The 22,961-nt window shown below is 51.1% G+C and overlaps 1 protein-coding gene across 2 annotated transcripts in view; it reads right to left on the bottom strand.

The window, feature by feature from the left end:
- Nucleotides 1–22,961, bottom strand: part of Inpp5d (inositol polyphosphate-5-phosphatase D) — a 94,426-nt gene that overhangs the window by 29,027 nt on the left and 42,438 nt on the right. For both annotated transcript variants that reach the window (XM_004637402.2, XM_023722222.1), the window contains exons 4-9: nt 20,416–20,587; nt 14,393–14,533; nt 9,608–9,695; nt 3,125–3,205; nt 2,948–3,019; nt 2,067–2,190 (exon numbers count right to left, since the gene is read on the bottom strand). In XM_004637402.2, coding sequence (XP_004637459.2) covers nt 2,067–2,190; nt 2,948–3,019; nt 3,125–3,205; nt 9,608–9,695; nt 14,393–14,533; nt 20,416–20,587 — 678 coding nt within the window. The remainder of the gene's footprint in view (nt 1–2,066; nt 2,191–2,947; nt 3,020–3,124; nt 3,206–9,607; nt 9,696–14,392; nt 14,534–20,415; nt 20,588–22,961) is intronic.

Here is a 22,961-nt window from a genome sequence, read left to right as displayed (position 1 = left end):
TACCCGCCTCTCCCTCAGCCTCTCCTCATCACACTGGGCCTGGATGCACAGAGGTTCAACACCAGCCTCATGTCTCCACTTCATGGGAGCACTTCCGGTCACATAGAACTTACACAGAACCAGTGTATGTGCCCTTCTCCTGGTAATCTGTCTCAGTCTCTGACCAGACCCCAAGAGGAAAGAAGGAAAGTCACCTCTCAGATCTGTAAGGTGTGATTGAAAGTACAGTGAATGCTTAAATTAAAAAACAAAACAAAAAAATCAAGGGCTAGCCTGATAGCTCAGCGGATTAAAGTGCCTGCTTAGGCAGAAGCAGGGCCTAGGGTTTGATCCCAAGAGAGCTGTGCCAGCCCTGTCCCTGGGGCACACTGAGACAGTGTCTGAGACTGGGCATGGTGGCGTGTGCCTGTAATACCAGTGCTTGGGAGGCTGAAAACAGGAGGATCACTAGAGTCCAATCTGCATAGTGAGACCCTGTAGACCCTGTCCTAAAAAAATATAAAAACAGTAAAAGACACATAGTTCAATGTCCTCCCCCTTGCTTCAAACACTCATCCCATCATTCCGGCTGCCTTCTGAAGCGGCTTTGGAAGTCCTCTTTTATGAATGCCTCTATTTTTATGTATTTAATACAAGGTCTACAGGGTCTCACTACACAGATCGGACTCAGTGATCTTCCTGTTTTCAGCCTTCCAAGTGCTGGGATTACAGTGCACCACTACGCCCAGTCTTTTTTTTTTTTTTTTTTTTGTGGCATCAGGGATTGAACTCAGGCCCTTGTACTTGTCAGGCAAGCACTTACTCTACTGAGCCATCTCCCCAGCCCCATCATGCCCAGTCTTCATCCCATCTCAGCGTGCCTTGGGCACCGGGCCAGCATGGCCAGCTGGGGATCAAACCCCTGACCCCTGTGTCTACCTAAGCAGGCACTTTAATCTGTTGATCTGGCTGGCCCTACAAGGTCCTGGATCAATTTAAAATGCACCTGGTACCAGATCTGGCGAATGAGGGATCAGGTGAGATGGCTCAGTAGAATAAACGCTTCCCTGGCAAGCGCAAGGGTCTGTGTTCAATCCCTGGTTCTGCCAAAAACAAAAACTGATCTGGCAAATGAAGTAGGTGGGACACACTGCGGGGCTTTTATGGGCTGCCTTTCCTTGGAGGCCCCCACAGCAGCAGCAGCTGTATCCTGGACCACACCTTGGCAAGACACTCAGGAAAAGGGGACTTCCAGAACTTCTTCAGGAAGTGGCAAGGATGGCGGGAAGTGTTTGAAATGAGGAGGAGGATCACGAGGAAGGCGCATGCCTAGGAGTCATTTACTGTAGCACTTTTTTAAAATTTAAGCAGCTCAAGCCCAAGGATCACGGCTGGCCTTGGAAAAGGCCATGTGTTAGGCTTCTGTGTTACTCACTTCATCTTCCTCATCTCTGTTACAGGAAACTGAGGCCCTGAAAGTCAAGCCAAGGTCACACAGCTGTTAAGACAGCTTGCATGTGACAAACCCAAAGACCACACTGCTAGCTGCTAGGCAGCAAAGCTAGGATGCGAATTTGCAGATTGATTCCAGGGAGCACATACAGCAGCGCCAGTCAGTCTGTGCCATGCTGAAGATGCCACCTGCCAAGGACGCCATGCCATCTGGGCAGGACCTGCAGCCGGCATGGCGGGTGACGGGATGAGTGGGACTGGTGCGTGGGCAAGAGACACAGCCACATACAAACACATGGAACTGCCATACACATGCACGCGCACACGCACACACACGCACACCCCTGCTACTGAGGCAGGATGTGCCAGTGTGCCCAGCAGGGTGCAGCTCTTCCCTGGGGGTTTGCAGTGGGCAGGGGAGGCCCCATAAAGGTGACCTCAGAGAAGGCCAGCCAGGGTGAGTGGTGCATGGCTGGGGGGGTGTCGCCCTCTGCAAAGAGGTGGAATATGCCAGCAGATTCCACATCTCCACCCAGCCTGTTACTGACCAGTCACCTACTGACCGGTCACCTACTGACCAGTCACCCTTAAAAGCTCCGGCAGGACCAGAGCATGACAGGCAGGGGGGTCCTCACTTTTCTTATGGCTGTAGAACTTGTCATCGGAGCCATCCTTGGACTTCTTAATGATCAGTTTCCCAGCCTCCACGTCAACTTTAAGCTGCATTTTCTGAGGAATCCCCAGAGACTCGGCCTTCACCTTTGTGGAGAGACGGATGTGTTTTGTTTGTTGGTTTGTTTGTTTTGGGTTTTTTTGGCAGAGCCGGGGATTGAACTCAGGCCCTTGCGCTTGCCAGGGAGGCGCTTACTCTACTGAGCCATCTCCCCGGCCCTCGGATGCATTTTGTTGGGCACTGTCTTCACTTTGGCCTGTGAGCCCCAAGTCTACCTTGGCCATGTGGGGACCTCAGAACCCTATCCTTGCCCATACACATCCCACAGTCTCCTAGGGAACAACTCACTCACTGCGCATACCAACAGGGTTGGTAAAGAAAACAGATGAAGGGGATCGGGGAGATGGCTCAGTGGAATAAGTGCCTCCCTGGCAAGCACAAGGGCCTGAGTTCAACTCCCAGTTCCGCCAAAAAAAAAAAAAGGAAACAGATGAAGTGTGGAGGCTGCAATCAGTCCCTCTTGGAGAAATCACAGGAATTCTCAATTCTACAACCTGGGTACATCCTAGTTCACTGCTCTGGAGCCAGGATAGGGCCCTGATCCCAGTGTCTCCTGGGCCAGTGAGGAGCCGCTCTCCCCTCACGGCATCTGGCACGGAGGCTTCCAGGCAGCACACAAATGCCTAACCACTGCCCCAGCTGGGGTCCCCACCCACTGCCACCCTCCACTCCTGGCTTCCCTTCCCTTCCCTCTCGGGCCCAAACCCACAACCCACTTTGCAAGGGACCAGGATGTTCTCCCCAAGTGTGGAGCACAAGGCCAGGCACCCCAGAACTACTCACTTCGAAGGTGACGGGTGGGATGAGTGAGCGCCAGTGTGGAGACTCAGGCCCCTCATGTAGCAAGGCCTTGACCTGTGGGCAGCAGGGATGCCAGAGCATCAAGGGGGATGCAGAGCCCGAGCCTGTGATTCCCTGTACAAAAAGAAGCCCCCCCAGAAGGCATGGGACCCCAAGTACCTTGTCTTCAATGGAGGACAGCAGACTTGTCAGCTGGCTGAGCTTGGCTACCATGTTGACTGGATTGGCCTCACAGGGGACCTGAGGACAAAGACGGGAAGGGACAAGGGTGGCTGGCTGCCCAGGCACCACACCAGCACAGCATCTCTGTGCTCTCTGCAGATGAGGATGTGGGGTCCTACAAGCACCTCAAAATCCACACAGCCAGAAAATAGCACCTTCCCTAAACTGCCTTCCATTGGCCCAGGCTTCAAGATTAAGAGCCATTCCAGATGGTTCCCTCTCCCCCACTGGGATTGAACGCAGGGCCTTTGCACTGAGTTGCATCCTTAGCTCTATCTATCTATTTTTGAGTCAGGATCTAGCTAAGTCACCAAGTTGCCCTGGCTAGAGCCTGAACTTGGGCTCTTCCTGCCTCAGCCTCCCAGAGTACTAAGATGATAAACATGTGTGCCACCACATCCAGCTTTCTTTTAATCTGTTAAATCACTGGTGTTTCTGTATGTAGATTTATCCTTCCCTGGATTATAGGTGTACTCCCTTCAGGCCTGGCTTGATCTACACTTTGGGGTTTGTTCTGTTTTGTTTTGACAGGGTTTCACAATGCAGTCCAGTCTGGCCTCGAGCTCACTGTGTAGTCCCGGCTGGCCTCAAACTCGAGTGATCCTTCAGTCTCAGCCTCCTGAGCACTGGGGTTATAGGCCTGTGCCTCGGCACTGGGCTGTGTGCTATATTTTCTAGAATTCTCCAGAGAACTGGATTCTCCCTGGGGAAGACATCTTGGCACTAGTCTCAGATGCACAAAGAGGGGTCCCTGAGTATGCAGCCCACTGAAATAGCCCTTGGGTCATCTCGATCAGATCTTCCTGCTCTAGGCTGGGCAGGGTGGCATGGGCCTGTGATCCTAGCACTTGGAAGGCTGAAGCAGGAGGATCATTGAGAGTTCCAAGGCCAGGGAGATAGCTCAGTGAAATAAGTGCTTAACTGGCAAGCACAAGGTCCTGAGTTCGATCCCTGGTACCAGGAAAAAAAAAAAAAAGTCAGCCTGGGCTCCATAGTGAACTCAAGGACAGCCTGGACTGCATAACCAGACCCTGCCTGGACAAAGCAGACCACCCTGCGTTGGTCAGTCACTGAGAGCTCAAGCTGCAAGTTCATGGGGGAGGGGGGTGAGAACAGAGGCCAAGAGCAGGGTGTTTGGCACCACAGCTGGAGGCTTGGAGCAACGCGTGCTTGGCTTAGGGGCATCCAGAGGGCTGCAGGTGCTCGCCTGATGTCACACAGCCGATGAAGAGAACCAGGACTTGGACTGCGCCTGCCCAGCCCCACGCCCACAACACTGGAGCTGCTGCGTTGCTAAAGAGGTGCAGTCTCTGTTCACTCTTTAGGTTGCTTTCTTTGCTACATAGAAGCTTTTGAATTGGACGGGATCCCATCTGATGATTCCAGGTACCACTTCCTGTGCAACTGGGATTTCTGCTCTGAAAGACTTTTCCTATGCCTCTGTCATCAAGAGGTTTCTATTCATTTTCTCGTTGTCTTCCATAAAGAAAGACAAACTTGAGTTATATATAGGAAATAGAAGCATCCTGTCATGGTTTCTAGCTACATGTCCACCCAAGGCTCACGTGCTCATAGGTGGGGCTCTGGGTAGGTGATGGGTCATGGAGGTCTGACACTAGGTTAGTTCCAATTATGGTTTATGTGGGTGGGAAGCAGAGGGCAAGCCTGCAGGAGAGGTAGATCACTATGTCCAGGAAGAGTACATATGTTCCTGCTCCTCCCAGCATCCCTCATCTCCACTTCCTGTCTCCCATGCCAAGGGCTGTTTCTCAACCCGGCCACAGCCAGCTGCACACACTGAAACCTCTACACACTGTGAGTCAAACTAAACCTCTCCTCCCTCAACACATGGGTGTCAGGTACGGTGTCCCTGCACACCTCGAGACCATCATGCTAGGCGAAATAAATCAGACTCACAGGCTGAAATAGCACACACATTCTCTTACATGAGAAAGCCAGAGTATAAATAAAGAGCAAAGAAAAGGCTAGATGGGGCTGGGGCAACCATGGTGGCTTAAGTGCCTCCCTGGCAAGCACAAGGACCTGGGTTCAATCCCCTGTACCACACCATGCTGGCCCTGCACTGAGCCAGCCATCAAAACCAGGCAGGGTGGTGCACACCTGTAATCCCAGCACTGGGGAGGCTGAGACAAGAGAATCACTACAAGTCTGAGCTTGTAGCAAAACCCTGTACCAAATAAAATAAAATAAGTAAATAGGGGGCCTGCCCATTAGCTCAGTTGTTTAAGTGCCTGTTTAAACAAAGCAGTTAGGCTCAGGATGGTGTGGTTCTATCCCCATATCCTCATGCCTTACCAAACCTGCCCTGAAGGCATCCTGAGCCAGCCAAAAAAAAAAAAAAAAATCATAAATAAATAAATAAATAAATGGTAGATAATAGAAGTAGTGAGATAGATCTTTTTCAAAGGAGAAGGGAATCACAAGATGGAGAAAGAGTCAAAAGAAGGGAGGAGGGGGCTGGTGAGATGGCTCAGTGGTCTAAAGCACCTACTTAGAACAAGCTTAACAAAGCACAGGGACCGCGGTTCAATCCCCCAGCACCACATGCCAGCCAGCCCTGCCCCCTGGTGGGCTGAGCTGGCCACACACACACACACAAATAAATAAATAAATAATTTTTATAAAAAAGTGATGACCTTTTGCCATATCCCTTGCTGGAGGTACCTGCCATGACGTATTTGCTTTTGATCCCAATTTTCTATCCATTTATTATTGTTTAATCAATTAATTAATTAATTGGTACAAGGTCTCACTACACAGCTTGGACTCACAGTGATCCTCCTGTCTCAGCTTCCCCGTGCTGGGGTTACAGGCATGCGCCACTATACCTGATTTCGGAGCCAGCACAGCATGCAGTACCAGGGCTCGAACCTGGGTCCTTGTGCTTGCCAGGTGCTTGCCATGTGTAAGGCAGGTGCGTAGACCACTGAGGTATACCCCCAGCCCATTTCCTACCGATTTAAAGCACATCAGTTCTACCAGCTCACTGCCATAGCCACCGTTGCCTCTGCCATTACCGAATGACGTCAAGTTGCGATGGCCTCAGGCAGCATGGCCATCAACAACACCGCCAACATCCTCGGTGTAGTGGGGCTCCATGGATGGCACATGCCAGTGGTCACAGCATTCTGGGAAGCTGAGGCAGGGGATTGCAAGCTTGAACCCTGCTTGGGCAATTTAAGGAGACTTTACTTCAAAATAAAAGAATTTTAAAAGAAGCTGGAAATACAGCTCAAAGAAAAGGCTGTGGGCTCAATCTCCAGTAGCTCCTAAATCAGTAAGGCTGCCACAACCCAGCATCACCGCCATCTCCCCGTGGCCACCTGCCATGTATGGACACCTAACCCCCAAATCTATGGAAAAGGTATTTTGGAGAGGTGGGCCCTTGGGGAGGTGACCGGATCCTGTCACCACATCTCATCATTTGCCACACTGCTGACTTGGGTGTGTGCTCTTCTGAGATTATTTAAATTTGAGTCTGGCAAGGCCCCTGTTTTCTCTAGATTTGCTTTTACTTTCTTAGAAATTAACCCATCATTCACTTCAAAGAAAGCAAAAGAAAAATTTTTTTCTGGCACATTTTGTCAGTAGTATAAATAGTACATAAAAACATTTTCTCTGTAAAAAAATTTCGTGGAAGACCAAAATAGGCTACCTCAAAATATGCTTCTTTGGCTTATTTCAAGAGGGCTATTCAGAGACTGCAGAAGCGGAAATAGCTCCAAAAAACCGTCCTTTTGTCAAAGAAATGTGCAGCCTTCACAAACAGCCATGTCCAAGGACTCACTTTGAGGCCCCTCACTTCCTGCGTCATCTAGGATGGGTCAAGGGGACCCCTCATGCAGAGCAACTTCAGCACAGCTATCACTTAGGTTTTACTGTTTGTGGGTGTGTGTTTTGAAACAAGGTCTTGCTATCTAGTGCAGGCTGGTGTTGAACTGCCTGTGTACCCAGGCTGGCCTTGCACTCACGAGGATCCTCCTGCCTCAGCCTCTCTGAGTGCTGGGATGACAGGCATGCACCGCCGCAACCCCTATCTGTGCTTCTTAGTGTGCTTGGAGCCCCTAGACAGCTGCTAAGATGCGCAGCTCCTCGAATGTCTCCAGTTCACAGCTTCACCAAGCGGCCACAGTGCTATTCAAAAGAGCCACCTCCAGGGCCGGGTTCTAGCCCTGGTCTGTGCCAGCCTATGCCAAGCCAGACACTGAAACTGGGCATAGTGGCACATGCCTGTAATCCCAGTGCTGGGGAGGCTGAAAACAGGAGGATCACTATGAGTCTGAGCTGAGTAGCAAGATCCTGTACCAAATAAAGATTTTAAAAAAGCCACCTCTTCCCACAAGGGGAGGTGTGGGCCTACAGCCTTGCGGCCACCCAGCTGCCCAGTGACAAGCAGGTCTAACTCAGCGATCGCCTCCAGCAGCTGGCTTGTGCCTGCCGAGCAGGGGGCTCCTCTTTTTGAGGCGTATTCTGGCTCCTGACCAGGGAAGCTGGGCCTCTTTTCACGTGCACACTGCTTATTCCTCATCCGCCTAGAGCGAACATGTTTCTTATCTTTTATAACTTTTCCCCACTTAGAAGCTTGGGATGAGCTGGGTGGGTAGTGGTGCCTGTCTGTAATCTCAGCAATCTGGAGGCTGAGGCAGGAGGCTCATCGTGAGTTCAAGGCTAGCATGGGCTACACAGTGGGCTCAAGGCCTGCTTGAAATGCATAGTGAGGCGCTGTGTTAAAACAAAACAAAAACAAAAAAACCCCAAACTAACAAATGAAAACCTTGGATTGTGTAACTTTTCCTTTTATTCTAAAAGGAAAAACAAATGAATTTTTAAAGGCACAAATATCCAAATATTACCTCTCACGATGCTGCTTTTGCTGTTTTATTACTATTTTCATTTTAAAAAAATAGTTTCCCTATGTAGTTCAGGCTGGCCTTGAATTTACAGCAATCCTCCTGCTTCAGCCTCCAGAGCGCTGGGATCACATGTATGTGCCACTGTCCTGCTAGCTTATCTTTTTAACTTTACGCACAGCACTTAAAAAAATATCTACGCTTAGTAGGCAACATGCCCCTTGCCCCTTCCTGGTCATCAGCAGGTGTGAGGAACACCTTCATCTTGGTCCTCGTGGGAGAAAAAAGGACTATTAATAATGTAGTGGGGCTGGGGAGATAGTTCAGTAAAATAAGCGCTTGCCTGGCAAGTGCAAGGGCCTGAGTTCAACCCCGGTTCCGCAAAAAAAAAAAAAAAAAAAATGTAGAGGCTGTTAGGTTCTGGCCCTCATACGAATAGCTGAAATCATGGTAGTCATCCAATATGGCTGATGCCCTTAAAACAAAAGCCCATCTTCCAAAGACCACCTCCCCCTACTTCTCCAACTCAGCCCAGGACATAATTTACTTCCACCCTTCCCGCCACCTCAGGGAAGACCCCCAGACAGCTCCCTCAGGCATACCTAAACATCCCCTCTAAACTCCAGCCCTGGAAAAATGCCATAAAAGCCTCAACCTCCCTTTGTTCCAGCCAAGAACATTACTCCATCCTTCCCCAAATTCTCTCCATGTCCTCAAAGAAAATAAAGCCCCTTTCCTTCTGCCTGTTTCTCTGCTGCACAGAATCAATCATGTTAGGTGTGCCAGTACTTGGGGGGCTGAGGCAGGAGCATCTCCAGGAATTCAAGGCCAGCCTGAGCTTTCTGGTGGAACCAGGGATTGAACTCAGACCCTTGTGCTTGTGCTTGCCAGGGAAGCACATAGTCCACTGAGCCACTTCCCTAGCCCTCACACTGTTTCAAGCCAGCCTAAACTACCAAGAAATAGAGACTGTTTCAAAAGAGCAAAATAAATAAAAATTCAAAGAAATAAAAAGAGCTGGAGGGGCTGGGGAGATGGCTCAGTGGAATAAGCGCTTCCCTGGCAAGCGCAAGGGCCTGAGTTCAATCCCCGGTTCTGCAAAAAAAAGAGCTGGAAAAAAAAACCTGAAATAAAAGAGCGGGGGCGTGGCTCAGTGCAATCCCCAATATGCAAAACAGGTTCAGGCTGGGGAGGGGGCACACGCAGGTAATGCTAGATGGAGAAAACCTGGGCGATTCAGTGAGGCCTTATCTCAGAAATTAAAAAAAGCAGGCACCTCAGACTTTTCTTTCAGTGGCCAGAGAGAAAAATTAACAGGAGCAGGCTTGCTTCCCTCAATGTTTCATAGTAAAAAAGCAGTTTGGTTGGTGGGTGTATAATATGGGACTTCACTCTTCCAGTTAAATCCGGGGGGCAGGAAATGTCCTTCTGGAAAGGGCAGGACCCCCATCCCGCGCCCAAACAGGGGTGGGCAGGGCCGCTCCTTCCTTCTGGGCACAGCGGGGACAGCAAACAGCTCCCTTCCCCACCTTAGAGACCGTCGCCTTACCTGGGAGCGCGGACGGAGGCCTGGGGACAGCTGCTGGTCGAACAAGCTCTGCAGTGACTCCAAGGACGGGAGGGTCCGCACGACTTCCCTGGGGCCGGGAACAAGGTGAAGGGCAAGGTTATTGCACCGAGGCAAGGTAGGCTCCCTGAGAGTCGTGGTCACACCCGCAGGACAAGCCCGGGCGAAGATCTGTAGGCCACCAGCCCCGACCCAGCCTGCTGGGACCCCCGAGGACCCCCATCCACATCCAGCTGCAGTCGGGATGCGCGGGCCTACGTTTACCTCCACTTCTCAGGCAGAGGAGACCAGAGAAGGGGCCCACTTAGTCACAAAACTATTTGAAATCTTTTGGGAGTCTGTGGTTCCCAGCCTTTAGAGTTTATAGTAACCCCACACACAGCCCCCGGTAAAAATGCAAATTTCTGGGCCAGCACCTGATTGGGGCTGGAATCTGCATTTTAACCCGCAGGGCTTGCCAGAGCAGGGTGGGGTAGATTCCGGCGCAAATCCCCCGTAGCGTGACGGAGGCCGGCCTTTCCCCTCTCCAAGCGTGAGGGCCCCAGGACATCATCAATTCTTTGTTCGATAGTTACGTCTTTCTATTGTTTCCAGGTCACCTGGTGCCACCGAGGGAGCCAGTGTTGAGTTGGATTTTGCCCCATGTTTTTTTGTTTGTTTTTTCTTTTGAGACTGGGTCTCACTGCATAGTTCAGGCTGGTCTGGAACTCTCCAGGCTTTGGGATCTCCTGCCTCAGCCTCCCTGGTGCTGGGATTTATGGAGGCTGCTCCTGACAGCTGGTTCCTATCGCTCTTTTTTTTTTTTTTTTTTTGGCAGAACTGGGGATTGAACTCAGACCCTTGCACTTGCCAGGGAAGTGCCACTGAGCCATCTCCCTAACCCCCAGCTCTTTTCTTATTCCCAATTAGAGAATTTGGAGACCCAGAGACCAACCCTTGAGTGATGGTGCCAAGCACTCCTCAGACCTGCTGGCTATATATATATATATATATATATTATTTTTTTTGGCCGTATATCTTATCCATATCTCTTTTTCTAAGTTTTTTTTTTTTTTTTTTTATGTATTTGGTACAGGGTCTTACTATGCAGCTCAGACTCATAGTGATCCTCCTATTTTCAGCCTCCCCACCCCTGGGATTACAGGCGTGGTGGGAATTACAGGGGTGAGCCACCAAGCACCCGGGAGTGGGGCCAGCGTGGCATGTGGTACCGTCCCTGTGCTTGCCTAATCAGGTGCTTTGTACACTGAGCTATCTTGCCAACCCTCTGCATCTTTTTTCTCTTCTTAAGACTATGTCACATATGTATATATGGGGTTTTTCGGTGGTTGTGTATGTCTGATCCCCTAATCCATCCAGGGTTTTTGTTTGTTTGTTTGAGACAGTCTTGCTGTGATAGCCCAGGCTGCCCTTGAACTTGCAGCAGTCCTGCCTTATCGTGGCACGGGAAGTGCAGGCCCATGTCACCCCACCTTTTTGTGGTAGGTGTAGTGCAGAGTTCATTTTCCTCTGCATCCCATAATATGCCCTTTTCCCAGAGCCCTCTCGAGTTGGTCCATTTTCTGAGCTCTGTTGCATTCATTCATCTACAAGTCCACCTGTCCTAGGCAATGCCACACTTGAGTGTTTACAACCTGAGTTGTCCCAGGGCTGCAGCTCAGTGGTACAGTGGTGGGTGATACAGCAAGGCAGCTGGCACCAGGCCCAGGGTCCCTCCACCCCAGCACTGGTGACAAGACTGGAGGAAGTGAGAAGGGGGCAGGGGGAAGGGGAGGAGAGAAGGCCTCTCCCTGGACTCCCTCAGGGACCCGGATGCAGTGAGGTGTGTCTATGGGGCGTGGCAAGCCGTGCTTCCACGGCAGTGAAGGCCTTCCCCCCCCCCTTTCTGGGTTCCACAAACACACCCTCCCCACCCCCGAGAAAATTCAAGGCCGCGGCATTGTCTACAGCACTACTTCGGGGCTTTAAGAGCAAACTCAACGCTCTCTAGTGCAGTCTTTTTTTCAAAATGTCATACCAAGAACACAAATACCTATAAATTCAGTCTGTAGGATTTTGTATGAAGAATGCTGCTTTCCCCATATTACTGTATTTGTTTGTTTAGTTTCTTTCTTTTTTTTTTTTTTTTTTTGGCAGAACCGGGGATTGAATTTAGGCTCTCGCACTTGCCAAGGAAGTGCTTATTTCACTGAGCCATCTCCCTGCCCCACCTGTTTAGTTTCTTGAGCTGTATTTTTTGTTTGCTTTTGTTCTGACAAAGTCTCCTTAAACTGCTGAGTTGACCAGACTGGGGCTGAATTAGCCTCCCGGAGTGCTAGGAGATTATAGGCACGCACCACCACACCTTACTTCCTTTACCTTTTATTTTATTCAATTATTTTTTGTTTTTTGAGACAGGGTTCCACTAGGCAGTTCATGGTGGCCTTGAAACAATTATGTAGCCCAGGCTGGCCTCTAACTCATAGTGACCCTCCTGCCTCAGCCTCCCCAGTGCTGGGAGTTGACAAACTTTGATGCATCACAACCCCCAGCACAGGGCTCGTCTGATGCCGCATGGCATATCATTAAACGGTGAGCGGACACACCTGTTCTGATCCAAGCAATTTGAACACCGTTGAAGTTAACCAGTTGGTAAATGAGACAGGGAACAGCCGGCGCTTGAGGGGAACCAGAGAGGTAGGCAAGCTGGGGGGAAGTGGTCACCACAGTGATCAGATGACCAAGATGCCCGCGAGAGAACCAAGTAGCAGCTTGGGATCTGGGAAAAGCTGCCAAAGTGTGGAGGCGGGGGGTCCCAAGAGGAAGACGTAAAATATGCACCTGTGTCCACAAGGGCACCGTGAAGACCTGGATGTTCAATGCAGCAGAAATAAAAAGCTTGTCATTATTGGTCATCATGAAGAGTGTGTGTGTGTGTGTGTGTGTGTGTGTGTGTGTGTGTGTGTTTAAAGAAAGTACCAATTGTAGGCATTTTTCCCCCTGGCGATAAATAGAACAAAATCTACCATGGAAATCTGTAAAAAATGCTGCTTTGGGCCCCATTCACCATACAGTGGCATTAGTCAAAAGCCACTTCATTCAAATTGAGCCTGTCTGGCCAATTGGATGACTGCTCACTTTGTCAAAGAAATTACTCGTCAAATTTACCAAATGTATTGACTGTGCTTTTAAGGGCCTTTGAGAAGAAAGCTGAATCTGATTACTGATGATGAAAAATTCTTTTCTGCAGATTAACTAAGCTAAGAGTTATACGGCACTGGAATAACTGAAACCACACAAAGCCACAAGGGCTGAGGAACCTGGCCACCGTCTTTCCAGCCAAAGTGCTGGCTTTTCACCCATGGTGGGTTTACTTTGGCTCCCTGTAATTTCTTTTTTTTTTAAATTTATTTATTTTTTGGTGGAACCGGGCATTGAACTCAGGCCCTTGCACTTGCCAGGCAAGTTCTTATTCTACTGAGCTATCTCCCCAGCCCCTCCCTGTGATTTCTTTCAGAGGTTTTGGAATGTTATCCACCCCTGAAGCTTTAGGCCTTTAACATATCAGGCTTACTTCTGTATTTTCAGCAAAAAGCGTGAAGTTCATTTTAAGGTTAATAATGAAATGAAAAATGTAAAATCAAAAGAATCTTGGGGGGTGTTTATGGTTTGTATCTAGTGGTCCCCACCCCCCAGAAGCCTCATGCAGTCCTGGGGCGGCTTCTGGAGTTTGGGATTGATTATTGTGGCTGTGGATGCCGCACCTCGCCTGGGGCAGGTACTCTGCATTACAATGTGAGGAGGAGAGACAGCTAGCAGGCTGCCTGGAGCTGCTGCCACTCCCTCGCTCTCTGCTCTTCGCCTCTGCCTTGAAAGGTTGCTCTCTGCCACGTGCCTCTCTGCCTTGGAGCCAGCTGCGTGTGGACTGAAACCTCCAGTAACAGAACTAAATACACTTTTCCTCCCTAATTTTCAGTGTCGAGTATTTGTCCCAGCGACAGGAGAAGAGTAACTGAGACGGGGGATTAGAATCTTAGCCGATGAGGGCTCAGGGAATTCAGATCAGAGAACTGGAGTTTTGGTGAATGGCTGACTTGAAAGTAACTTCTGTCCCTGGAAGCCTTGGGACAGTGCCCACGCGGAAAGCAGTCTGGCTTATGTCCCCTGGGTGCTCCTGTGTGCTTGCTGGCGGTGCCTGCTGCTGAAGAAACGAGAGCGGCAGCAACCATCTACATGCTGTCCTGGACTCCTTGGCACTGTCCTGCGGCCTTTCCTCCTTGCCTGGACAGCTGGCCTCAACGTGTTTCCAAACACAACAGGCTGGGGGTAGAGTTTATCGGTGGAGGGCCAGCTTAGCATGCACCAGGCCCGGGGTTGCAACCCTGGCACACTGTGCATATGTGTGTGCGTGTGCATGTACACGCACACACACACATCCAAACAGCTTCACTCTAATGACTGCTCTCCTTTTCTCTTTTTTTTTTTTTTCTTGTACTGGGCATTGTAACCAGGGCCTTTGCACTTAGCTGATCCCAAGCTCTTTCCTTTTTTTTTGGCAGAACTGGGGATTGAACTCAGGCCCTTATGTTTGCCAGGCAAGCGTTTATTCTACTGAGCCATCTCTCCGGCCCTCCTATGTTTTATTTTAAGACAGGGCCTGGCTAAGTTGCTAGGTAGCCTAGACTGCCCTCAAATTCTGGCTCCCCAGGAGTCTCAGGTGTGTACCCCTTCACCCGGCCAACGACCACGCCCCTCCCCATGCCCCCACCCTACTGGGGCCAGCATTACCCGTGGAGCTCCTTGCAGAGCTGTGAGATCAGCTTCTTCAGGTGGGGGAGGCTGCTGGTGCCTGTCTTCACAAGCTCAGAGTCCAGGGCGAGCTGAGTGCTCAAGTACTCCTGGATGGCTCTCAGGTGCTCTTCCGGTAGCCTGAAAGGAAATGGGAAAATAAACACCTGCTTCTCCTCTACCCTTCAGTCACCAGCAGTCCTGCAAGTGCAGGGACAGATGGCAGGTCCTCAGGCCAGGCTGTCCTCAGGAGGACTCCTGTACACCCTCAGGAGGATCCCCTCAGTCTCACTGCAGGTACAGAGGTCAGGTCACAGTAAGACAAAGGGGCCAGCAGGAGTGGGGCCTCTCTTGGGATAAGCACCTTTGGGTGCTGCTGGAAGAGGGGTGTGGTGGGTGGACAGGTGGTTATTGTTTAAGGGGCTCTGAGAGGGCTGTGCGGTGTATCCTAGGGACACCACGCTGAGGAGTCTGGGGATCACCTGGGCTCTGTGGGGAAGTCCATGTGACGAGCAATGGGGTAGGGGAGAGGTGACTAGGTATGGCCATCCAGGGACCTAGCAGGACAGGAGCCACCCCATGGCCTGTCCCACTGCCCTGCCCTGTCCCTTCAATTTGTAAAGGAAGGGGAAAGATAGGCAGGATGTGCAGCCCAGGCAGAACCTAGGGCCAGTCCTGCTGGGGACTGTCACCAAAAGTCGGGATCAGACCAAGATACACTGCATTGTATCTTCCAGCACTTTTTAGTTTGATTGAATTTTGTGGTACCAGAGATCAAGGCCAAGATCTTTATACTGAGCTATATCCTCAACTCTTCTTTTAAATTTTGAGAAAGAGTCTTGCTAAATGGCCCAGGATGGGCTTGAACTTGTGATCCTCCTGCTTCAGCCTCCCAGAGTGGTAGACTATGCTGTTATGCCCAGTTTTCTCAGCATATTTATTTTGGGTCCTTTTGAGTCTTTGTTCCCACGGTAATGGCAGTTATTCCAGAGCAAAACATACCAGACACCACACTCATTTTCTTCTTTAACCCACAAGATACTGTGATAGTTATGGTTATTTCACAGGTGAGGAAACTGAGGCTGACACATGTCAATTACCCGGAGGATAAATTACAGTAAGTTTTGTTTTGTTTTGTTTTGTTTTGTTTGGGCAGAACCCAGGATTGAACTCAGGCCCTTTCACTTGCCAGGGAAGCGCTTATTCCACTGAGCCATCTCCCCGGTCCCTATAGTAAGTTTTGGCTTTGATATAAAATCATTTTGAAACAAAGGCCCCATATGTCTTTCTGTAGGGTGAAGAATGAAAGCTTGTTTTTCTGCAGATGGGACAGAGTAGGGTTAGCCATTCTGCCTGTGGAGACCGGGGGAAGAATTAACAAATGGCTACACACCATTGCCCTAACATCCAGCGGACAGCTGCTTTACTGTGGGTCTGTACATCACAAAATTCAGTTCTTTTTTTCCTAAAAAGCACAAATATTTTGCCTACAGCATTAAAATAAATATCACTGGGCCTGGTGGCACACATCTGTAATCCCAGCCCTTAGGAGACTGAGCCAAGAGGAACACTCACCCCAAGCCTAAATTCAAAGCCAGCCTGAGCTATACAGTGAGTTCAAGGCCAGCCTGGATACATAGGGAGATGCTGTTACTAAGAAGATAAAATATACACCAAGGGCTGAGGGTTCAGCTTATGGCAGAACAATGCTTACCATGTGCCACGGTGTGGGTTTGGCACTGGCACTGCATAAATAAATACTAGCAATGATGTTCTTTTTTTTTTTTTTTGCGGAACCGGGTATTGAACTCAGGCCTTTGCACTTGCCAAGGAAGTGCTTATTCCACTGAGCCATCTCCCCAGCCTCAAAGAGAAAGGGTGGGGGGGGGGGAACGGCGCCAGGTCACCGCCCTAAGCAATGATGTTCTAACAACTCTTACTTGAGCCCACAAGTGCTTCTTACAAAAATCAACATACAAAAAAAGTTTGTTACAGAGACAGCTTGAAATAAAAACGCAGACTTTAATGGGGAATGTGAATTTTGCTCAGAAGCCTTGTAGCAAAAAATAAATAAATAAATAAATAAATAAATAAATAAATAAATAAAAAGAAGCCTTGTAGTAATGAATCTACGAACAGAGCCCTAACTGATGAGCTCTAATCAACTTGACCAAGTGACCGTGTGGATTGTCTCATGCCTAAGAAGAATCTCAAGCAGTCTGTCCTCTGGGTAAAAAGCAACTTGAAGAGTAAAGTTGATGAAGTCTAGCACATCAATCGTGAGAATCTCCACTGCCCTGGACCTGGTCACTGTCCCTGCACCAGATCCACAGGTGCCATGAGATGAGGCCGCAGCAGAGATGGTAGAGGAGGGCAGGGTGCGGGGCCCACAGGGCTCACCCAGGAGCTCGCCACATTTGCCAATGAACCCAGGGAGAGATAGGCAGCCAAGGAGCTGGGACAAAGAACCTATTTCTGTGAGCATTGGTCATTACTTGGGGTGCTAGAGAAGGAAGCTAGGGCCTCCCTCGCACCTGCTAGGCAAATGCTCTACCACTGGGCCACACCGTGGCCTGCACTGGTGCGGGACATGCACCAGCAGTCATGGCGCTGTGCTGACTGGCTTGACGCACTGGGTACACGGCTCTGGGAGAGACAGCCCCGAGCTGAAGGAGCACACAGGGAATGCAGGCTGGTGGACCTGGCAAAGAACCGTGAAGCGGTATCTGAGCCACCAGATGCATCCTTTGTGTTTCGTCAGGGAGGAGGATAGCCCTAGAAGTCTCCAAAGGGTCTGTCCACTTGAAAAAGCAGCTGACCCAGTCCTGCCATTAGGTTTTTCTTTGCAGGCAGTGGAGGATCTTGTCTCACCCAGAATCAAAAACCAAACAAACAAAAAAAGGTTGGAGGCATTAAGGCAGGGGATGATGGTGTGCTGACATTACTTCACCCACACATCCCATGAGAGGCCGGGCACTCAAGTGTCCTGCTGGAGCTCTCTCCCTGCCTCAGCCCAGCCTGCTGGCCCAGGCTTCCTGTGCATCATCCAAGGAAACACAGGCTGCTGCAGGAGAAGCCGCAGGCCCCGGCCTGTGTAGACCGGCAGGAGCCAGCAAACTTCACCTGGGCCCAGATCTAGGCATCCTGCCCTGGAACAAAAGTGGGAAGGACGGGCCCAACAGTGCCTCCACCTGCACTACAGACAGGTGCTGGGCAGACCTTAGCATCCACACCACACCTGGAACCAGTGCCCTGATGCCCCGATGGACGACAAGGATGGTGGCCAGCGGTGGCCAGATCTGCATGTGCCCTGGAGCAGGAAGGGGCTCTGCAGCAGGTCCAACTGGTGCCAGCAGCTCCCTGGCTTGGGCTGGAGGGCTTGGAAGACCTGTGGTAGCAGAGGTATTACTGGCCATTGCCAGAAGCCCTGCCAGGGACTCAGCACAGATGTGCCGGCCCCAGAGTTCTAAGGTGTTCCCCAAAGAGGACCCTGCTCTACACAGCTAGCCTGCGGGAAGTGGGCATCTGAGTGAGGCCATGACTGCCCATGCGCCTGGGCTCCTTCAGGCCATGTTGGGGTAGGAAGGGGAGACACCAAACAACCGCCTGGGCTCTGGTGGAAGTGGGACTTCCAGGAGGCAGGCAGCCAGATGCCTGACCCCTCATGCTGATGGCCGTGAGCCTTAGGACCACTACTCGCCTCTCATGAAAGGGCACACCAGGGACTTGGTGAGGGAAGTCTGTCCATGCAGATGGACAGACTTTAGCAATCTAAAGTCCCCACAGCAGGACTGACTTTGGTGGGCTGGCAACACCAAAGATGGACCTTTTCAACTCCCCTCAGGGTCCCTGGTCCCCACCACCCTCCTCTTCTAGTTCCAGGAAGTAGAGCCACGTAGATAAACCCAGGGCGCCTCACTCACCCCGGCTTCCCTTCAGCTGGGCAGGAAGGAGTGGGGGCGAGGGTCAGGAGCAGGGGCCGGACCTGCCCCAGCATCTCTACTGCTCACCCTTACTCCTGTCGGGGCAACAGCTTGAACAGTGATGGATCAGTGGATCAGTGAGGGATCCTCTAGCTAGGGTAGGGGAACCCCTCATCCAAGTCCTTCCACATGCCCGAGAGTCAGCTGCATGACCAGTCATGCTCCAGGAACTCCGAGAGCACACAAGGAGCTCCCCCCCACCCCCCGGCTCTCTGGTCTCCTTTTGACCATCATGACCCCTGGGTCCCCATCACAAGCCCCCAGGGACAGTGCCATGCCCTGGTGACCAGCCCTGGAGGGAGGGCAGCACCTAATCCAGCACTTTGGACCTTTTGTCATTATTGTCACTTAGCCCTTGCTCCCTGTGAACAAGGCAGTGACTTTGTGAGGCCCTCCTAGGACCAGAGCAAGGGCCCAGTGTGAACATGCACTGGACACCTCGTGGCCCTGCATCTGACCTCTCTGGTGTGGCCTGTGAGAGGGGACAGTTCCTCTACACATGACTGTGTGGTGGGAACGCAAAGGAAGGAGCAGCCGCAGACTTCTGGCATGCCTGGCAGCTGTGGGTGGCTTGGCGAGCGACAGGGACCTTCTAAGCATAAAAGAGGTCTTGTGCTCACAGAGGGAATGATGCACTTCAGAAAGATTTAAATCTTACAAACATAAAAGCATTCTCAAACTTGAAAAGTAAGCAAGGAGGGGCTGGGGAGACAGCTCAGTAGAATAAGCGCTTGCCTTGGCAAATGCAAGGTCCTGAGTTCAATCCCCAGTACCATCAAAAAAAAAAAAAAAAAAAAAAGTAAGCAAGGAGCTGGGAGCTAGGGGTTTTTCTCCCCATAAGGATGATGGGCAAAGGGTTAATATTCAAGGTATGATCAAAATGTATGGTGAAAGTTTAAATTTATTTATTTATTGTTAGTACCGGGGATTGAACTCAGGACCTTGTGCTTGCCAGGCAAGCACTTATTCTACCGAGCTATCTCCCCAGCCCCTTGAAAGTTTAAATTTAAAAATATCTGGCAGTAAAAGACACATGGCCTGAATCCCCTTCACCTCAAGCACACACACACATGCGCCATCATTCTTGCCACTTTCTGAAGCAGCTCTCAGCGTGTCTTTTTGTGCCCGGCTTGATGTCCTGAAGTGACTCAAAACCTTACGGCATTTTCTGCCAACTGAAAACACGACAGTATGTCCTCACCAGCTTGCTCACCCCGTCTGGCACCACAGGACCCTTGCTCTTGCCCAAAGTCAAGATGGCCGTGCAAGGTCACCACTATGAATCCACTCAGGACCCTGCGGCAGCCCCGTTGGCACAACTGCAGACCTTCTCAGAAGAGGACATCCCGAGCTGCTCCCGAAGGAGGCACGAGCAATGGGTAAGTGTGCTCCAAGTGAGAGAGAGGGTTTTGAGGGGGACTTCGTGGCGGTGTGTCTTTCACTGTAATAAATTAATATTTTTCCATAAAGTTTTTACTCAAAAATGTTTTTATACCTAGCACTCCAGACCCTGAGGCAGGAGGACTGTTGTGGTTTTGAGACCAGCCTGGGCTACAAGATAAGCTCCAGGCCTACCTGGACTGCATGGTAAGATTCTGTCTCAAAAGATCAAACAAGGGGCCGGCAGGATGGCTCAGTGGAATAAGCGCTTCCCTGCCAAGCACAAGGGCCTGAGTTCAATCCCCAGTTCTGGGGAAAAAAAAAAAAAAAAAGTTCTTACAAAATGTTGTTCTTCCAATCAAAGAGACCTTTGCATAAGGTACATGTAGTTTCCTGCTTTAAAGATATTGCAGTAATTTTTTGGAATCCTACACATGTACCATATTTTCAATTGTACTATAAAAAGTACACAACTTGAGGGGGTGATAATCTAGGCTAGAAACAAAATTGGTTTTCAACCCGGCGATTAATGAAATCCTCATAAATGAATGCAAGTGTGGCTCTCAGGGACAGTCGCCATTCCTCAGCTAAAGGCCACCTGCTGTCCAGGATGGGGGCCCAGGTGTGCCTGGAGGGAGGGCACCCCAGATGGGCACTCACCCGCTGGTGTCCATGCTCTGCAGCCGCTGAAACAGTGTCTCGGAGAGGGTGGGCCGGCTGGCCTCAGGGGCACGGGCGTTCTCGGCTGGCACCGGAAGCTCCTTGGTCTCACAGGGCCCGACAGAGAGAGGGATGTTTCTGGGTGGTAGCTCAGGCGGAGACGTGACACTTTCTACCCAAAAGAGCAGCAGGAGACATTGGCGAGGCACTCTGGGCACCACCCTGCCCCGCACACTGCCCTGGCTAGGTCCCCAGCTGCACCCAGTGCCTCCCAGAGGCACTTCCTCCCAGACAGCACTGGCCGGAAGCTCTGGGCACAGGGCTGGTTCTCCTGATCCTTGCACCTGGGGCCACTGGGGGGCTCTACAAATGCCTGCTGGCGTCATGTGGCCCTGCTGGGCACAGGTAAGGTGGCCTGCAGGGCTGTGGGCCGTGTACAGACTGAGCCAGGCAGGGCTCCCTGGGGCCTCAGGCCAAGAAGGAGACTGGGGTGGGGAGGTGGGGGCCTGACCAATTGCCCCTCCATTAGCCAACTCTCTATCTCCTTGCACCCTCTCCCCAGCCTCTACCCTTCTCTCTTCCTGCAGAGTTTTTAAAAGTGAGCTGGGAGGGGTGGACACACCCATAATCCAGCATCTAGGAGGCTGAGACTGGAGAATTGCTACAAATTCGAAGCCAGCCTGTGCTGCTCAGCAAGTTCAAGGTCAGCCCAGAATACATAGCAAGACCCTGACCCAAAAAAAGGGGGACCCTTGCCTACCTCCTTTACAATCCTATTTGCATGTACCATGAGCAGGCAAAGGCCACTTCCTGCCCATGCTATTTCTCACACTAGTGGCCAGCATAGGCCACAGCCACAGCATTGTCTGGGACTTTCTCTGTTTAGTGGACACGCATTTCACTTCCTCTCCTGCTCTGGGTTCTGGAGATGGCTACAAGTGAGTTGGAAGCCCCAGAGAACGGGCAGACCCGAGTCGGATCAGACACCCTTGCACCGCACCCGGAGGACTCCATGTCTGAGCGCCTGGACCTCTTTGGGGAAGTGAAGCTGCAGTCACCAGACTGGGCTCTTTCTGTCTCGAGTTCTCACAGGAAGTGTATCAGTTGGATCTGTCTCCAGACAGCTCCCCCGAGGGGCACAGCAAACTGCAGGGGTGTTGGGGGCATACTAGGACAGTGATGTGTGGAAGGCACTGCGGCAGGAGTGACCTTCTGGAGGTCAAGGTCAAGGCCAAGTCCAAGGCTAGGTCCCTGTGCACAACCCACCAGCACCTTGGCAGGTGACTGCAACTCACAGCTCAGCCCTGGCTTCGCCCACTGGGCCTGCCTGGTCCCTGAGGGCACTTTAGCCTCAAGCCAGTGAGGGCAGAAAGCTGCGGCCAGCTGGGGCTTTTTCCAGTATCCTGGAGCTTGGCCCAGTTCTGAGGGGCAGCTGTCAGTCTGTTCTTGAGGAGTCCAGGGAAGGGCAGAAGAGGGCGCTGGCAGCTGTCACCAGGTCAGATGGGCAGGTAGGAACCAGGCAGGGAGTTAGTGCTTCAGGTGTCATCTCTTCTGGCTGCCAGAACCGCCCTGGCTGGCAGAGGGGCAAAGAAGGCATCTCGTGTTTCCTTTTAGGAAACGAACCTCTGAGAGGGCAGGAAGGCACACACAGGTGAGCTTTTTCTCTGCAGCGTTCTCTCTGGGACTCATGCCCACATTCACTGTGCCGAAGCTGTGCTAGGGGCAGGCCTGAGTCTCACACGCTTGAGGTTCTTTGGTCTTTCTTTCTCTTTTTCAGTACTGGAGAGATAACCCAAGGCCTTTGCACTGGGTCTCCTCCCTGGCCTGGTATTTATTCTTAGATTTTGATATAGGGTCTCATTAAATTGCCTACACTGGGCTTGCCCTTGTGATCCTCCTGCCTCGGCCTCCCAGAGTGCTGGAGTTACAGGTGTGTGCCATCATGCTGGGCTTCCTTTTCAACATATTTTTAGGGACTGCACCTTAGCCCCTTCCTTTTTCCCCCCATCTTCCCGGCCCCACCTTTGCCCCTTCCTCTTATAAAGAAGCACCTTTCGGGGCTGGGAAAATAGCTCAATGGAATAAGTGCTTGCCTGGCAAGCACAGGGTCCTGAGTTCGATCCCTGGTCCCACAAAAAAAAAAAAAAAAAAAAAAAAAGAAGCACCTTTCATTTTCCCTTCCAATCCAAGGCACTCCTTCCCCACCCCTGCACTCCCGTGGTGGGAACAATGATGTACCAGGCATGGGACACACGTTCATTGGCTCATTGACCCTTGTGACACCCTGAGGGGTGGGTGCAGTGCTGCCCTGCCTTTACCATCTCTAAAGAGAAGACTGTAATTCAGAGAGGCTAAGTCACTGACTCAAGACCACGAAGCTAACAAGCTGGTAAGCAGGGCTTCCAGCCCGCATCTGCCTGTGACCTGTCAGGGCCTGTGTTCCTAACCTGTCCTCTGCCACCAGGCCACATTGTCCCCTTCTAGTAATGGGGCCCTTGAATCTGCAAGTCCTGTTTCCGCCGGACATTGAACAGAGGACCTTGCAT

Source organism: Octodon degus, unplaced genomic scaffold (genome assembly GCF_000260255.1).
Source record: "Octodon degus isolate 3935 unplaced genomic scaffold, OctDeg1.0 scaffold00089, whole genome shotgun sequence".
NCBI lineage: Eukaryota > Metazoa > Chordata > Mammalia > Rodentia > Octodontidae > Octodon > Octodon degus.
The sequence above is the reverse complement of the archived record's forward strand: the minus strand, read 5'-3'. Positions and strand labels throughout refer to the sequence as shown.